Raw genomic sequence first — 16,275 nt, forward strand, 5'->3', positions numbered from 1 at the left:
GCTTTCATGCTAACAGATGAGTAATTGCAACAGAGATCTTATGGCCCACAAAGTATAAAATATCTATTATCTGTCCCTTTGTAGAAATAAATTTGCCTATTCCTGTCTTAGATCGTAGACTCAGGAATTTTTCATTTCTCATTTTTAAGGGAAATTGAACAAAAGACTGAACCCTCTTATTCCATAAGTTCTTTGAATTTTGAGTTATTTAAATACTAGCATTTTAGAGTTGGAAGGGACCTCAGAGATAATCTCTTTTATCTCTTTATTTTGCAAATGAAGAAACAGATTTAGAGTCAGAGAAGTTTTAAATTATGACTAATTTTTGTTTTGTTAGAAAATAGACTCAGTAATAAGTTGATATAGAAACTAATGATCTATATCACAGAACAACTTGCAAAATTCATTTGTTCTTATTACAGAAGTATTTGGTTTTACTAAACAGCGGTAGCTATTAAGAGAATTTCTTCTTTGGAATTTTTAAAGTAAATATTTTAAAATAAATATTTAGAGCATGTTAATAACCTTTGCCTTTCATTACCACCCATAATTCTTTCAAATCTCATGGGTATGAGGTTTTTTTTTATGAGAAGATTAAAAATCTTATAGGACCAATTCCAGACATTCTTCATTAAGCTCCTATTGATTTAGGATTTAAAGTCCTAAATCATCAGAAATTCCACGGTGAAATTTTAATGTGTAAGACTTGTTTCTAGAGTTTTTCTTTTATCTCTCCATCCTCAGAAACCATGAAAAGTTTATTTAAGCTTAGTTCTGAAATGCAGTCATGTACTGGGATGTTATATTACTAAAAAATAGCATTTTTATTTTCTAATGTTGAATACAGATTTTCTACGTATAATTTTTAGCTTATTACTAGCTCTTTTGGATAACTCTCTACTTCTAAAACAGCCAAATCAACAAAAAACACAGTAAAATCAATTTGTGGGGATTTGGGGAAAGCTGATTTTTCAGTTGATCTGTATGCAGGATTTGGGGGGTCCAGATTCATTAAAATTGTGCCAAATTAAATTAATTTTAATTAAATGCCAAATGCATAAAAAGAAATATTTTAGGAATATGTATAAAGTCATTTGAACTTTAAGAAGGTCTGTTAAACAAAACAGACAAAAGTATTGTTATATGCTTTGGAAAATTTAAGTCCGTGATAAGTAGGCTTCAGGAAATTCATCTTAATTTATATTTATAAATTCTGTTTCTCGGAAGATTGGTTTTGAATGAACCTTTGTGCTTTTCTAAATTGTATAGAAAGGGCTAACCTTTTAGCATTTACATATTCCTTTTGCTCAAATAACTGATTTCACTTAAGTAAACTTTTAGTATAAAGGAAAGTTGGTTTCCTAAACCACACATGAAAAATACTCATTGCTTTTCATCAACTTGTTTATTCACCTGATATTTCTTGAACATACATGATGTGTCAGGCACTGATGCAGGTGCTGAAAGGGAAAATGTTGAAATAAATATTTTTTGCTCATAGTTGAATATATTATGTGAGGAGGTATATCTGTTCATGTGTAGCATTTGATACTATTACTCTTTCTCTTTTCTTTTGTAGCATGCTATCTTGGGGAAATCCCATCTACATACATGATTTTCATTACCTCCTTTGCACCAAAATCTGAGTAAAATACTCCCATGGATAATTCCTTAATGGACATTTCTGGCTAGATATCCTTTATTTTATTTAATTTTATTTATTTATTTATTTATTTTACATCTTTATTGAAGAATAATTGCTTTACAATGGTGTGTTAGTTTCTGCTTTATAACAAGGTGAATCACTTATACATATACATATGTTCCCATATCTCTTCACTCTTGTGTCTTCCTCCCTCCCACCCTCCCTATCCCACCCCTCTAGGTGGTCACAAAGCACCGAGCTGAAATCCCTGTGCTATGCAGCTGCTTCCCACTAGCTATCGATTTTACATTTGGTACTGTATGCATGTCCATGCCACTCTCTCACTTTGTCACAGCTCACCCTTCCCCCTCCCCATATCCTCAAGTCCATTCTCTAGTAGGTCTGTGTCTTTATTCCTGTTTTACCCCTAGGTTCTTCATGACATTTTTTTTCTTAAATTCCATATATATGTGCTAGCATACGGTATTTGTCTTTCTCTTTCTGACTAACTTCACTCTGTATGACAGACTCTAGGTCCATCCACGTCATTACAAATAGCTCAATTTCATTTCTTTTTATGGCTGAGTAATATTCCATTGTATATATGTGCCACATCTTCTTTATCCATTCATCCGATGATGGACAATTAGGTTGTTTCCATCTCCGCACTATTGTAAATAGAGCTGCAATGAACATTTTGGTACATGACTCTTTTTGAATTATGGTTTTCTCAGGGTATATGCCCAGTAGTGGGATTGCTGGGTCATATGGTAGTTCTATTTGTATTTTTTAAGGAACTTCCATACTGTTCTCCATAGTGGCTGTACCAATTCATATTCCCACCAGCAGTGCAAGAATATTCACTTTTCTCCACACCCTCTCCAGCATTTATTGTTTCTAGATTTTTTGATGATGGCCATTCTGACTGGTGTGAGATGATATCTCATTGTAGTTTTGATTTGCACTTCTCTAATGATTAATGATGCTGAGCATCCTTTCATGTGTTTGTTGGCAGTCTGTATATCTTCTTTGGAGAAATGTCTATTTAGGTCTTCTGGCCATTTTTGCATTGGGTTGTTTGTTTTTTTTTGTTATTGAGCTGCATGAGCTGCTTGTAAATTTTGGAGATTAATCCTTTGTCAGTTGATTCATTTGCAAATATTTTCTCCCATTCTGAGGGTTGTCTTTTGGTCTTGTTTATGGTTTCCTTTGCTGTGCAAAAGCTTTGAAGTTTCATTAGGTCCCATTTGTTTATTTTTGTTTTTATTTCCATTTCTCTAGGAGGTGGGTCAAACAGGATCTTGCTGTGATTTATGTCATAGAGTGTTCTGCCTATGTTTTCCTCTAAGAGTTTGCTACTTTCTGGCCTTACATTTAGGTCTTTAATCCATTTTGAGCTTATTGTTGTGTATGCTCTTAGGGAGTGATCTAATCTCATACTTTTACATGCACCTGTCCAGTTTTTCCAGCACCACTTATTGAAGAGGCTGTCTTTTCTCCATTGTATACTCTTGCCTCCTTTATCAAAGATAAGGTGACCCTATGTGCGTGGGTTTATCTCTGGGCTTTCTATCCTGTTCCATTGATCTATCTCTCTGTTTTTGTGCCAGTACCATACTGTCTTGATTACTTTAGCTTTGTAGTATAGTCTGAAGTAAGGGAGCCTGATTCCTCCAGCTCCATTTTTCATTCTCAAGATTGCTTTGACTATTCTGGGTCTTTTATGTTTCCATACAAATTGTGAAATTTTTTGTTCTAGTTCTGTGAAAAATGCCAGTAGTAGTTTGATAGGGATTGCATTGAATCTGTAGATTGCTTTGGGTAGTAGAGTCATTTTCACAATGTTGATTCTTCCAATCCAAGAACATGGTATGTCTCTCCATCTATTTGTATCACCTTTAATTTCTTTCATCAGTGTCTTATAATTTTCTGCATACAGGTCTTTTGTCTCCTTAGGTAGGTTTATTCCTAGATTTATTTTCTTTTTGTTGCAGTGGTAAATAGGAGTGTTTTCTTGATTTCACTTTCAGATTTTTCATCATTAGTGTAAAGGAATGCCAGAGATTTCTGTGCATTAATTTTGTATCCTGCTACTTTACCAAATTCATTGATTAGCTCTAGTAGTTTTCTGGTAGCATCTTTAGGATTCTCTATGTATACTATCATGTCATCTGCAAACAGTGACAGCTTTACTCCTTTTCCGATTTGGATTCCTTTTATTTCCTTTTCTTCTATGATTGCTGTGGCTAAAACTTCCAAAACTATGTTGAATAAGAGTGGTGAGAGTGGGCAACCTTGTCTTGTTCCTGATCTTAGTGGAAATGCTTTCAGTTTTTCACCATTGAGGATGATGTTGGCTGTGGGTTTGTCATATATGTCCTTTATTATGTTGAGGAAAGTTCCCTCTATGCCTCCTTTCTGCAGGGTTTTTATCATAAATGGGTGTTGAATTTTGTCGAAAGCTTTCTCTGCATCTATTGAGATGATCATATGGTTTTTCTCCTTCAGTTTGTTAATATGGTGTATCACGTTGATTGATTTGCATATATTGAAGGATCCTTGCATTCCTGGAATAAACCCCAATTGATCATGGTGTATGATCCTTTTAATGTGCTGTTGGATTCTGTTTGCTAGTATTTTGTTGAGGATTTTTGCATCTATGCATCTATATTCATTTTGCATATACGTTCAGTGATAATTGGCCTGTAGTTTTCTTTCTTTGTGACCTCCTTGTCTGGTTTTGGTATCAAGGTGATGGTGGCCTCATAGAATGAGTTTGGGGGTGTTCCTCCCTCTGCTATATTTTGGAAGAGTTTGAGAAGGACAGGTGTTAGCTCTTCTCTAAATGTTTGATAGAATTCGCCTGTGAAGCCATCTGGTCCTGGGCTTTTGTTTGTTGGAAGGTTTTTAATCACAGTTTCAATTTCAGTGCTTGTGAGTGGTCTGTTCATATTTTCTATTTCTTCCTGATTCAGTCTTGGCAGGTTGTGCATTTCTAAGAATTTGTCCATTTCTTCCAGGTTGTCCATTTTATTGGCATAGAGTTGCTTGTAGTATTCTCTCATGATCTTTTGTATTTCTGCAGTGTCAGTTGTTACTTCTCCTTTTTCTTTTCTAATTCTGTTGATTTGAGTCTTCTCCCTTTTTTTCTTGTTGAGTCTGGCTAATGGTTTATCAATTTTGTTTATCTTCTCAAAGAACCAGGTTTTTGTTTCATTGATCTTTGCTATCGTTTCCTTCATTTCTTTTTCATTTATTTCTGACCTGATCTTTATGATTTATTTCCTTCTGCTAACTTTGGGGTTTTTTTGTTTCTCTAATTGCTTTAGGTGCAAGGTTAGGTTGTTTTATTCAAGATGTTTCCTGTTTCTTAAGGTAGGATTGTATTGCTATAAACTTCCCTCTTAGAACTGCTTTTGCTGCATCCCATAGGTTTTGGGTCATCGTGTCTCCATTGTCATTTGTTTGTAGCTGTTTTTTGATTTCCTCTTTGATTTCTTCAGTGATCACTTTGTTATTAAGTAGTGTATTGCTTAGCCTCCATGTGTTTGTATTTTTTACAGATCTTTTCCTGTAATTGATAATCTAGTGTCATAGCGTTGTGGTCGGAAAAGATACTTGATACAATTTCCATTTTCTTAAATTTACCAAGGCTTGATTTGTGACCCAAGATATGATCTATCCTGGAGAATGTTCCATGAGCACTTGAGAAAAATGTGTACTCTGTTGTTTTTGGATGGAGTGTCCTATAAATATCAATTAAGTCCATCTTGTTTAATGTATCATTTAAAGCTTGTGTTTCCTTATTTATTTTCATTTTGGATGATCTGTCCATTGGTGAAAGTGGGGTGTTAAAGTCCCCTACTATGAATGTGTTACTGTCAATTTCCCCTTTTATGGCTGTTAGTATTTGCGTTATGTACTGAGGTGCTCCTATGTTGGGTGCATAAATATTTACAATTGTTATATCTTCTTCTTAGATCGATCCCTTGATCATTATGTAGTGTCCTTCTTTGTCTCTTATAATAGTCTTTATTTTAAAGTCTATTTTGTCTGATATGAGAATTGCTACTCCAGCTTTCTTTTGGTTTCCATTTGCATGGAATATCTTTTTCCATCCCCTTACTTTCAGTCTGTATGTGTCTCTAGGTCTGAAGTGGGTCTCTTGTAGACAGCATATATATGGGTCCTGTTTTTGTATCCATTCAGCCAGTCTGTGTCTTTTGGTGGGAGCATTTAATCCATTTACATTTAAGGTAATTATCGATATGTATGTTCCTATTCCCATTTTCTTAATTGTTTTGGGTTTGTTATTGTAGGTCTTTTCCTTTTCTTGTGTTTCTTGCCTAGAGAAGTTCCTTTAGCATTTGTTGTAAAGCTGGTTTGGTGGTGCTGAACTCTCTCAACTTTTGCTTGTCTGTAAAGGTTTTAATTTCTCCATCAAATCTGAATGAGATGCTTGCTGGGTAGTGTAATCTTGGTTGTAGGTTTTTCTCCTTCATCACTTTAAATATGTCCTGCCAGTCCGTTGTGGCTTGCAGAGTTTCTGCTTTAAGATCAGCTGTTAACCTTATGGGGATTCCCTTACGTGTTATTTGTTGTTTTTCCCTTGCTGCTTTTAATATGTTTTCTTTGTATTTAATTTTTGACAGTTTGATTAATATGTGTCTTGGCGTATTTCTCCTTGGATTTATCCTGTATTGGACTCTCTGTGCTTCCTGGACTTGATTAACTATTTCCTTTCCTATATTAGGGAAGTTTTCAACTATAATCTCTTCAAATATTTTCTCAGTTCCTTTCTTTTTCTCTTCTTCTTCTGGAACACCTATAATTTGAATGTTGGTGCATTTAATGTTGTCCCACAGGTCTCTGAGACTGTCCTCAATTCTTTTCATTCTTTTTTCTTTATTATGCTCTGTAGTAGTTATTTCCACTATTTTATCTTGCAGGTCACTTATCCGTTCTTCTGCCTCAGTTATTCTGCTATTGATCCCATCTAGAGTATTTTCAATTTCATTTATTGTGTTGTTCATCATTGCTTGTTTCATCTTTAGTTCTTCTAGGTCCTTGTTAAATGTTTCTTGCATTTTATCTATTCTATTTCCAAGATTTTGGGTCATCTTTACTATCATTATTCTGAATTCTTTTTCAGGTAGACTGCCTATTTCCTCTTCATTTGTTAGGTCTGGTGCGTTTTTATCTTGCTCCTTCATCTGCTGTGAGTTTTTCTGTCTTCTCATTTTGCTTATCTTACTGTGTTTGGGGTCTCCTTTTTGCAGGCTGCAGGTTCGTAGTTCCCGTTGTTTTTGGTGTCTGTCCGCAGTGGCTAAAGTTTGTTCAGTTGGTTGTGTAGGCTTCCTGGTGGAGGGGACTAGTGCCTGTGTTCTGGTGGATGAGGCTGGATCTTGTCTTTCTGGTGGGCAGGTCCACGTCTGGTGGTGTGTTTTGGGGTGTCTGTGGACTTATTATGATTTTAGGCAGCCTTTCTGCTAATGGCTGGGGTTGTGCTCCTGTCTTGCTAGTTGTTTGTCATATGGTGTCCAGCACTGTAGCTTGCTGGTCGTTGAGTGAAGCTGGGTGTTGGTAGCGAGATGGAGATCTCTGGGAGATTTTTGCCATTTGATATTATGTGGATCTGGGAGGTCTTTTGTGGACCAGTGTCCTGAAGTTGGCTCTCCCACCTCAGAGGCACAGCATTGACTCCTGGCTGGAGCACCCAGAGCCTTTCATCCACATGGCTCAGAATAAAAGGGAGAAAAAATAGAGAGAGAAAGAAAGAAAAAGAAAGAAAGGAAGAAAGGAGGGAGGGAGGGAGGAGGGAAGGAAGGAAAGAAATAAAGAAGGAAAATAAAATAAAATAACGTTATTAAAATAAAAAATAATTATTAAGAAAAAAAAGTTTTTTAAGAAAAAAAAAACGGACGGATAGAACCCTGGGACAAATGGTGGAAGCAAAGCTATACAGACAAAATCTCACACAGAAGTATACACATACGCACTCACAAAAAGAGGAAAAGGGGAAAAATATCATAAATCTTGCTCTCAGAGTCCACCTTCTCAATTTGGGATGATTCGTTGTCTCTTCATGTATTCCACAGATGCAGGTACATCAAGTTGCTTGTGGAGCTTTAATCCGCTGCTTCTGAGGCTGCTGGGAGAGAGTTCCCTTTCTCTTCTTTGTTCTCACAGCTCCCAGGGGCTCAGCTTTGGATTTGGCCCCGCCTCTACGTGTAGGTCGCCGGAGGGCGTCTGTTCTTCGCTCAGACAGGATGGGGTTAAAGGAGCCGCTGATTCGGGGGCTCTGGCTCACTCAGGACGCGGGGAGGGATGGGTATGCAGTGCGGGGTGAGCCTGCGGTGGCAGCGGCTGGCGTGACGTTGCACCAGCCTGAGGCGCGCCTTGCGTTCTCCCGGGGAAGTTGTCCCAGGATACCGGGACCCTGGCAGTGGCGGGCTGCACAGGCTCCCCGGAAGGAGTGTGTGGATAGTGACCTGTGCTCGCACACAGGCTTCTTGGCGGTGGCAGCAGCAGCCTTAGCGTCTCATGTCCGTCTCTGGGGTCCGTGCTTTTAGCCGCGGCTCACGCCCGTCTCTGGATCTCCTTTAAGCAGCGCTCTTAATCCCCTCTCCTCGCGCACCAGGAAACAAAGAGGGAAGAAAACGTCTCTTTCCTCTTCGGCAGGTCCAGACTTTTCCCCGGACTCCCTCCCAGCTAGCCGTGGTGCACTAACCCCCTGCAGGCTGTGTTCACGCCGCCAACCCCTAGATATCCTTTAAATGTATTGATGTATCTATGGATCCACCCTTGGCCCTCTGCTTATTTTTCTCTCTAAGTAAGGCTGGTAGCTATAGCTCTGAACTTCCTTCTCTTCTCCCTGTCTTCTCTCCTTCCTCCCATTTTCTCTGTCTCTCAAAGTACTGTTGAGTACTTTGTTTCAGGTACTTTTCTGAGCACAGAGGCTGGAGCAGTGAACAAGAATAATTTGGCCTCTGCTCTCTTGGAGCTTACAGCTTGGTGAGAGTGATGCATTAAACAAGTAATTCCAAACATACAGTTGTAGGTTACACAATGAGACACAAGTGTAAGATGAAATGAGAACGGATGTTAGGGAAACTAGCCTAGTCTGGGACACTCCTGAGTAAGTGACACTTATACTGGGACCTCAAAGATGAATAGGGGTTAGCAAGAGATGTGGGATAGAATTCTCGGAAGAGGGAGAAAAAGCCCCTAAGAAAAAGCTGCTAAGGAGCTTATTAGCAGGTTCAAACAACGGAATAAATAGTCCTTGTGGCTGGAATGTGATGAACAAGTTGGAGAAGGATGCAAAACGAGGTGGGAGAGACTGGTGGAAGTCAGATGTTAGTAGAGGATCTTTTAAACCACGTCAGTGCTTTTGGTCATTATCTAAGAGAACTGAGAATATATTAATAGAGTTTATAGTGGGAGAATTACCTATTCGTTTGTTTTTTAAAAAGTTGACTTGAGTGCTTATATGAAAAATGGATTGAAGAGGGGCAGACGTGGATGTGCAGAAATGAAGCTTTTTTATGAAGCTTTCGCAGTGGTCCAGGCAGGAGGTAGGGGTTACTTACATTATTAGCATATCAGCAGTAGAGGTGATGTAGATAGATTCAAGAACTGCTTACAAGATATAACTGATAAGATTTTGTGATTTTTTTAGTTTAAAGTATGAAGCTGAAGATAGTGTCAAGGATAAATTTTTCATATGCTTGTTCATGTGTATTTTGTTGACGTTTTAGTGTCTTGAAGTCAAACATTTTCAAAATCGAACTCATTTTTTCCTTCTGCAAACTAATTCTTCCCCTTGACTTCCCTGTTTTGTGAATGACATCCCTACCTCCAAGTGACCTAGCCTTACGACTTTTTTATTTGGTCACAGCTTCCACTACATTAGTTACCAAGTGTTAAGGACCTGACCTCTGTAGCATCTGGAGTCTCTCCCTTCTCCTCCTCCGCAAATCCTTCCCTTTTCCTCTTCCTCCTCCTCCTCCACTTCACCTTTTGTCTTTGTTATAGCAGTAGCATCCTTTTGCTGGATCCTTAAACTATGCTTTTCATCCAGGTCTCTGAGCTCCTTGAGGAAAAGAACTGTCCTTTCCATCTTATGTCTTACGTACCTAGCAGTGTGCACTTCAGCATGGTAGATGTAAAAAAATATTAAATGAGATGAAAATACATTTTCCTCGATTTGGGTTTCTTCCATTCTTAGCCACATTAAAAACTTTTCTCAAAGTCATTCAGGGGCTTCCTTTTTCTTAAAGAATAATTTGGTCTTAGGGCTGTGATGTTATGAAAAACTGGCTGCTGGATATGAGAAGTGTATGAGTTGGAGTTTTCCTGTAGTAATTTAGTAAAAATGGACTCCTGACCCTTTTTGCACTGTAGCCCTGACTACTACAAAGAGCAGATTTTTCTGGGAAGGGAACATAACTGGTATTTATTAGCAGCCCCACTTTTGAATAAAGTTTTAAAAATTTCATTTGATGGCTTTTTACAATTTTTAAATTTTATAAAAGTATTTGCAGAATTCACGTTTAAAAAATAATTTAATGTGTATTTCTTAGCTATCCAGTATTTTGCTGTCATGTCAATAGTTATATTGTATGTTAGTATCTTATATGTACATCTAGAGTATATTGTTTCATAGAAAGTTTATACAAGAATTATTCATCTGTTTTGGAAGTACCTATTTTTAATAGCTTTATATGTTCTAAAATATGAACTTCCATAATTCTTTTATTCTACTTTTTTTTTTTACATTTTTAGGAATAAGAAAATTTTAAATAAGAAGAAGTTGAAAAGAAAACAGAAGAGCAAATCAAAAGTGAAGACAAGAAGCAAGGTAAAACTGTTAGCAATTTATAGGGAGTAAGGACTTTTTTATTAATTTGAATAAAAATGCCAAAATTAAAAAGGTAATTTTAATTTTGGTAAGAGGTAAGAGGTACAAACTACTATGTGTAAAATAAACAAGCTGCAAAGATATATAGTACAATATAGGGAATATAGCCAATATTTTATAATAACTATAAGCGGAATATAACCTTTAAAAATTGTGAATCACTGTGTTGTACACCTGAAACTTGTATAATATTGTACATCAACTATACCTCAATAAAAAAAATAAGGTATGAGTATAATTAGCAAACCATTTTATTTCTGTGTGCTAAAGTAATTTTTAAAAACCCCTTATTATTTGGTCACACTGTTTAGTTTCATCTTTTTGGCATTTTTTTGACCAGCAACCTGGAAGTTATTATCCGGGTGCTGAAAATTATTTATTATTTATTCTTGTTTTCTTTGATCAGTCCTTTGGGGGAAGATATATATTTCTCTTCTCTTTTTTCACTCTGACTATATGTACTGGAAACTGAGTAAAATTGGCTTGTGAGTTGGGACTTGGATTTGGGTTTGTCTCATACCTATGCATACATTATGAATTAGAGAGTATCTTGGTGCATCTATAGACTTTTGACTGTTCTGAGCTTCTTTAGATTGTTGGTGGCTGTACAAAGAAAAGGCAATAGAGAATATTTGAATTAGGTGGTACCTTAGAGATCAAGGATCTGTTCTTCTACCCAATGCAGATGTCTTCTCTATAAAATCCATCTAGTTTTTTCTTAAACATTTTCAGGGACCAGATACAGCTTTTTGTAAAAAAATCTCTTTTCTAATGAACAGTAGTAAGAAGCTTAGACAGGAGGAAGAAAGCAGTCATACTTGTGATTTCTGAAGAGCTCTACTTTTGGTTATAGAAACAGTCACTTAGCTTGGGTTGTATATCATATTTAAGTTCTAGAGACAATTGTTTCCTGCACTTTTTAATGAGTATTTTTGCTCTTGTAACTGAGAGAAATCTCCTTTAAAGTAGTGAACCAAAAATAGAAGGATAAGGCATGGAATTGATCAGTTGGACCCAGGGATTATAATAATGTCATCAAATCTTCTTGCTTCTCTTTTCCTCTGAGTGTGGGTTTATTGCCTGTGGCTGAGGACTAAGGCTGCTGGCAGCTCCAGCTTTATTTTCTTTAAGCAAAAGGCGATTTCTTCTACTAGTTGTGGCAGAAAATCTTGGATAGGGTTTTTGATTGACCTGCAGCATTCACTTTGACCTGGAAGATGGGGTACTTTGATTGGTTAGACTGAGTTATGTTTGTAACCTTGTGATGGACTATAGGTGAGCACCCTGATTAGCAGGCTATGTGGAATGGGAGGGGTGGTTGCCCTAAGGGAAATGTTGCTGGGTGGAAGATAAATAATATATGTTCACTATATCATGTCGTACTCCTGCTTTGGGGACAGAAGAGGGAAGTGGAAAGCATTCTTACTATACTTAGTATATGAAAACCTTTAACAAGTAAATAGTCATTCAGATTTACTACTTCTAACCCTTTTCCACTTTTTGTTGCTGTGTGCAGAGTTGGAATATGGGAATATTGAAAATCTTTTAAAGCCCTTTTTAAGGTTTCATTTGTTGATTTTCCTAAAAGTGGTGGCATGTGATATCCAGGAAGATATGGGACGTCAAGCTCTTTCTTCCACTTCAGTTCTGTCTCTAACTAGCTTTGCTCCCTTCATAATTCATCTTTCTTCTGTTGGTCTTCAGGTTTTATATCTGCTTTTTTAGGAGCAGCTTGTGATAAGACTGATATAAAAAAAACTTCATTTACACCTCAGACTTTTAATTGCACACTGACTCTGTGCATGCCTTGTGCTTGGTATTTGGGATGCAAAGAGGAGTAAGAAACATTTACTGCTCATAAAATGGTGGTGTTAGTCTCTTTGCCCTCTATTACTGTTTTTGGAGTATTTTTTATCCACTCTCTTTTTATAAAAGTTATTTTTAAAATGCCATTTAGCTATACTTCTTCATCTCCTTCTTTATTGCTGTCATTGACCCCTCTGTTTCTCCATTAGCCATCTCCTTCATTTACTTTCCTTCTTATCCAGTATAGATGCTACAGTATTTTTAGAAAAATTCTTGCTTAATCTCCTGTATTAGTTCTTTATGGCTGCTGTAACAAATTATACAAACTTTATCGCTTAAAACAATATAAATTATCTTATGGTTCTGGAAGTCTGAAGTCTAAAATGGATCTCACTGGGCTAAAATCAAAGTGTCAGCAAGGCTGTATTCTTCCTGGAGGCTCTAGAAGAGAATTCATTGCCTTGCCTTGTCTGGCTTCTAGAGCCTGCCTGCATTCTTTGGGTTGTGCTTCCTTCCATCTTGCCACCCTCTCCCATTTATAAGGACCCTTGAGATTACTTTGGGCCTACCTAGATAATCCATAATAATCCCCCATCTCAAAATTCTTAATTTAGTCATATCTGCCGGCTCCCTTTTGCCATGTAAGATGACATATTCTCAGGTTCTAGGGATTAGGGGGTATATATTTTTGGAGGCCATTATTCTGCCTACCACATCTTCCTTTCTCTCATGTACATTTGTTGGATTTATCTGACAAAACTCAGTCCTGTACAAATCCAGCCATCTTTCCCTCTTTCCCTGCAGGTGAGTACCATGTACTGCTAAAAGGAGTTAAGCAAGAATTTATTGATACCAGTACAGTTTCATGATTACCAGTATCAAATGGACCATCCATAGCCAGACTCTCTTCTTGTTTTTTCTGGTCAGATAGTTCTTCCAATTTTCCTGTGGCTATTTCAGACCTTTGCCAGTCTCCTCAAACTTCTGATAAATTCTGCTCTCCAGCAAATGACTTCACTGCCTTATAAGAGAAGTCAAATCCATTACACAGGAAACTTCCTCAGCATCTTGCTACCAAATGTATCTGTCTTAGATCAGGTTCCTTAATAGTAGAACCTGAGACAGGGATATAAAGTGTACAATTCAGTGAGTTTTGAAAGATACAATCAAGGTTTAGAAATTTTCCATCATCCCCAAGGCTTTCCTCATCCTCTGCTGCATTCCATCCCTCCTTACAGCCCTAGCTGTACACAACCACAGGTATACTTTCTGTCATTATAGATTATTCTTCATTTTCTAGAATTTCATATAAATGCGATCATACTGGGTATACTCTTGTATCTGGCTTCTTTCCCTCAGCATAATGATTTTGAGTTGTGTTGATGTAGTTGTATATATTAATAGTCTTTCCTTTTTTTTTTCTGATTAGTATCCCATTGTTTGGATATATCCCAATTTGTTAATCTGTTCATCTGTTGATGGACATTTTGGTGTTGTTTCCAGTTTCTGTCCCTTGCAAATAAAACTGCTATGAACAATTCGTATACTAGTCTTTGTGTGGGTATAAGTTTTTGTTTTTTGGGGAGGGTAAATACCTAGGAGTGGGATGATTAAGTGATGTTTTCTTCGATGATTTGCCAGAAGGACTCATAAGACTCGAAAGCAATTTATACTAATGGCTAAGATTTATTACAACAAAAAGTACAGAGTAAACAGCAGGAAAAATAAATGTGTTGGTGGTTAGGGAGTAATGGCCTAGGCCTCCTGGTCCTTCCTTGTGTGAGCACACAGGACATGATTTCTCTCTGGTGGTGAACTGCAGGAATATGTGTGGAACATTTCTGTCCAGGGAAGCCCGTTTGAGTCTTAGGATCTGAACCTTTTATGGGGATCTGGTCACATAGACACATCCTAATATGCAGCCAGCCATGGCAAGTGAAACTTGGGTTCACATCGTCAGTCATGATGTTTCTGCAAAGCAGTCGGACAAGCCAGTGGGTATGGTTGCTCTAGGAGTATGTAACAAAATCATCAATACCTAATATAAAGGAAACTCTAAAGACCACATTCCTAAGTACTGGCCAGGGGGCAGTGATGGTTCCCTTGGAGAAATACAAGGAGTAAATAAGCAGTGTTAACTCAGTGTTAACTGTTCTTCGCAGGTGGTGTAGTAGATGAATGTTTAGCTTTTTGAGAAACTGAAAACTGTTTCCAAAGTGATTATTCCATTTTACTGTTCCACCAGTAGTGTATGAGAAGTCCAGTTGCTTCACATCTTTGCAAACACATGATCTTGTTAGCTTTTCAAATTTTAGTCATTCTTTTTTTTTAACACATTAATTTTATTCTTTTGTAAAAGAAAGGGGCATTTAGAATCATAGATGAAAATGAATGATTTTAAAGCAGTTAAAATTATTTCCTAGGGAATAATTATGGTCAAAGTTTGTATGCTAGGAAAAAAAAATACTCCTGAAAAGATATCACTGTTTTTCACTCTATAAGAGTGTTACACGAAATTTTAGTCTTTCTGATAAGTATATAGGGGTATCTCATTGGTGTTTTACTGTGCTTTTCTCTCATGACTAATGTTGTGAGCATCATAATCATCATGTGATGTGCCTTTCACCAATTATGTCTTTTTATTGTGAAATCTCTTCAGCTCGTCTCCCCTTTTTATAATTGTCTTCTTATTGAATTCTGAGGGTACTTTATACATTTTAGATCAAAGTCCTTTGTCAGCTGTGTTGCAAATAATTTCTCCTCTTCTATGGTTTGCCTTTTTTGTTTTTGTAGAGTGCTTTATAAGAGCAAAGGTTTTTAAGTTCTATAAATTTAACGAATTGATATTTTTTTTATGATTCACGTGTTCTAAGTCTTTGTCTACCCCAAGGTCGCATAGATTTTCTTCTATATTTTCTTCTACAGATTTTATAGTTTTAGCTGTTACATGTAGGTCTGTGATCCATTTCAAGTTAATTTTTGTGTATGGTATGAGATAAAGGTTGATGTTCATTTTTCCACATGTTGGTATTCAGTCGATCCAGTATCATTTCTTAAAAAGACATCTTTTCCCATTGAATCATCCTGGTACCTTTGTAAAAAATCAGGTGACTGTATTTGTTTAAGCCTATTTCTGGAATTTATTTTGTTTAATTAATCTATATGTTTACCTTTATACCAGTACTGTACTGTCTTCATTACAGTAGTTTTGGAATAGGTCATATGTTTTTAACTGTGGTCTTTTTTTAAAAAATTGCTATAGTTAATTTAGGTTCTTTACATTTCTATATATAAATTTTAGAATCAACTTGTAAATTTCCATTTTTAGAAAGCCTCTGGAATTTTTATTGGGATTTCACTGAATATAGGTTTGGGGAAGAATTGCCATTTTAATGAAATGGAATCTTCTCATTGATGAACATGGTCTCTCTCTCCATTTATTTGTCTTCTTTAATTTCTCTCAGCAACATTATTTTGGTTTTCAGTGAACAGAGATTGTACATAATTTTATTAAATTTAACTAATAATTATATATTTTTGATGTTATTGTAAATGCTATTATTTAATTTTGTTTTAATTTTGAGATTGTAATGTGAACACAGTTGTAGGAAATAATATAGAGAGATCCTGTGTACCCTTTACCCATTTCCTCCCATTGGTAAGGTATAGCATAACTATAGTAAATATCACTACTAGGAAATCAACATTGATAGAACCTACAGATCTTTTTTAGATTTCACCAGTTTTACATGCACTCATTTGTTTGTGTGTATTTAGTTTTAGGCAGTTTTATCATGTGTGGGTGTTTGTGACCATTACTACAGTGAAGGTGTAGAACAGTTTCATCATAAGGAACCATTGTACTACTTTTGTATAAACAAAGACACCTCCAAACCTCGCC

General features: G+C 36.5%; 1 protein-coding gene across 6 annotated transcripts in view; it reads left to right on the plus strand.

Annotated features, from left to right (window-relative positions):
• Positions 1–16,275, plus strand: part of MYCBP2 (MYC binding protein 2) — a 276,011-nt gene that overhangs the window by 24,172 nt on the left and 235,564 nt on the right. For all 6 annotated transcript variants that reach the window (XM_029210306.1, XM_029210307.1, XM_029210310.1 and 3 more), the window contains exon 2: positions 10,433–10,508. In XM_029210306.1, the coding sequence (XP_029066139.1) occupies positions 10,433–10,508 (76 nt within the window). The remainder of the gene's footprint in view (positions 1–10,432; positions 10,509–16,275) is intronic.

Source organism: Monodon monoceros, unplaced genomic scaffold (assembly GCF_005190385.1).
Source record: "Monodon monoceros isolate NGI ecotype Baffin Bay Population unplaced genomic scaffold, NGI_Narwhal_1 Super_Scaffold_8, whole genome shotgun sequence".
Taxonomy (NCBI): Eukaryota; Metazoa; Chordata; class Mammalia; order Artiodactyla; family Monodontidae; genus Monodon; species Monodon monoceros.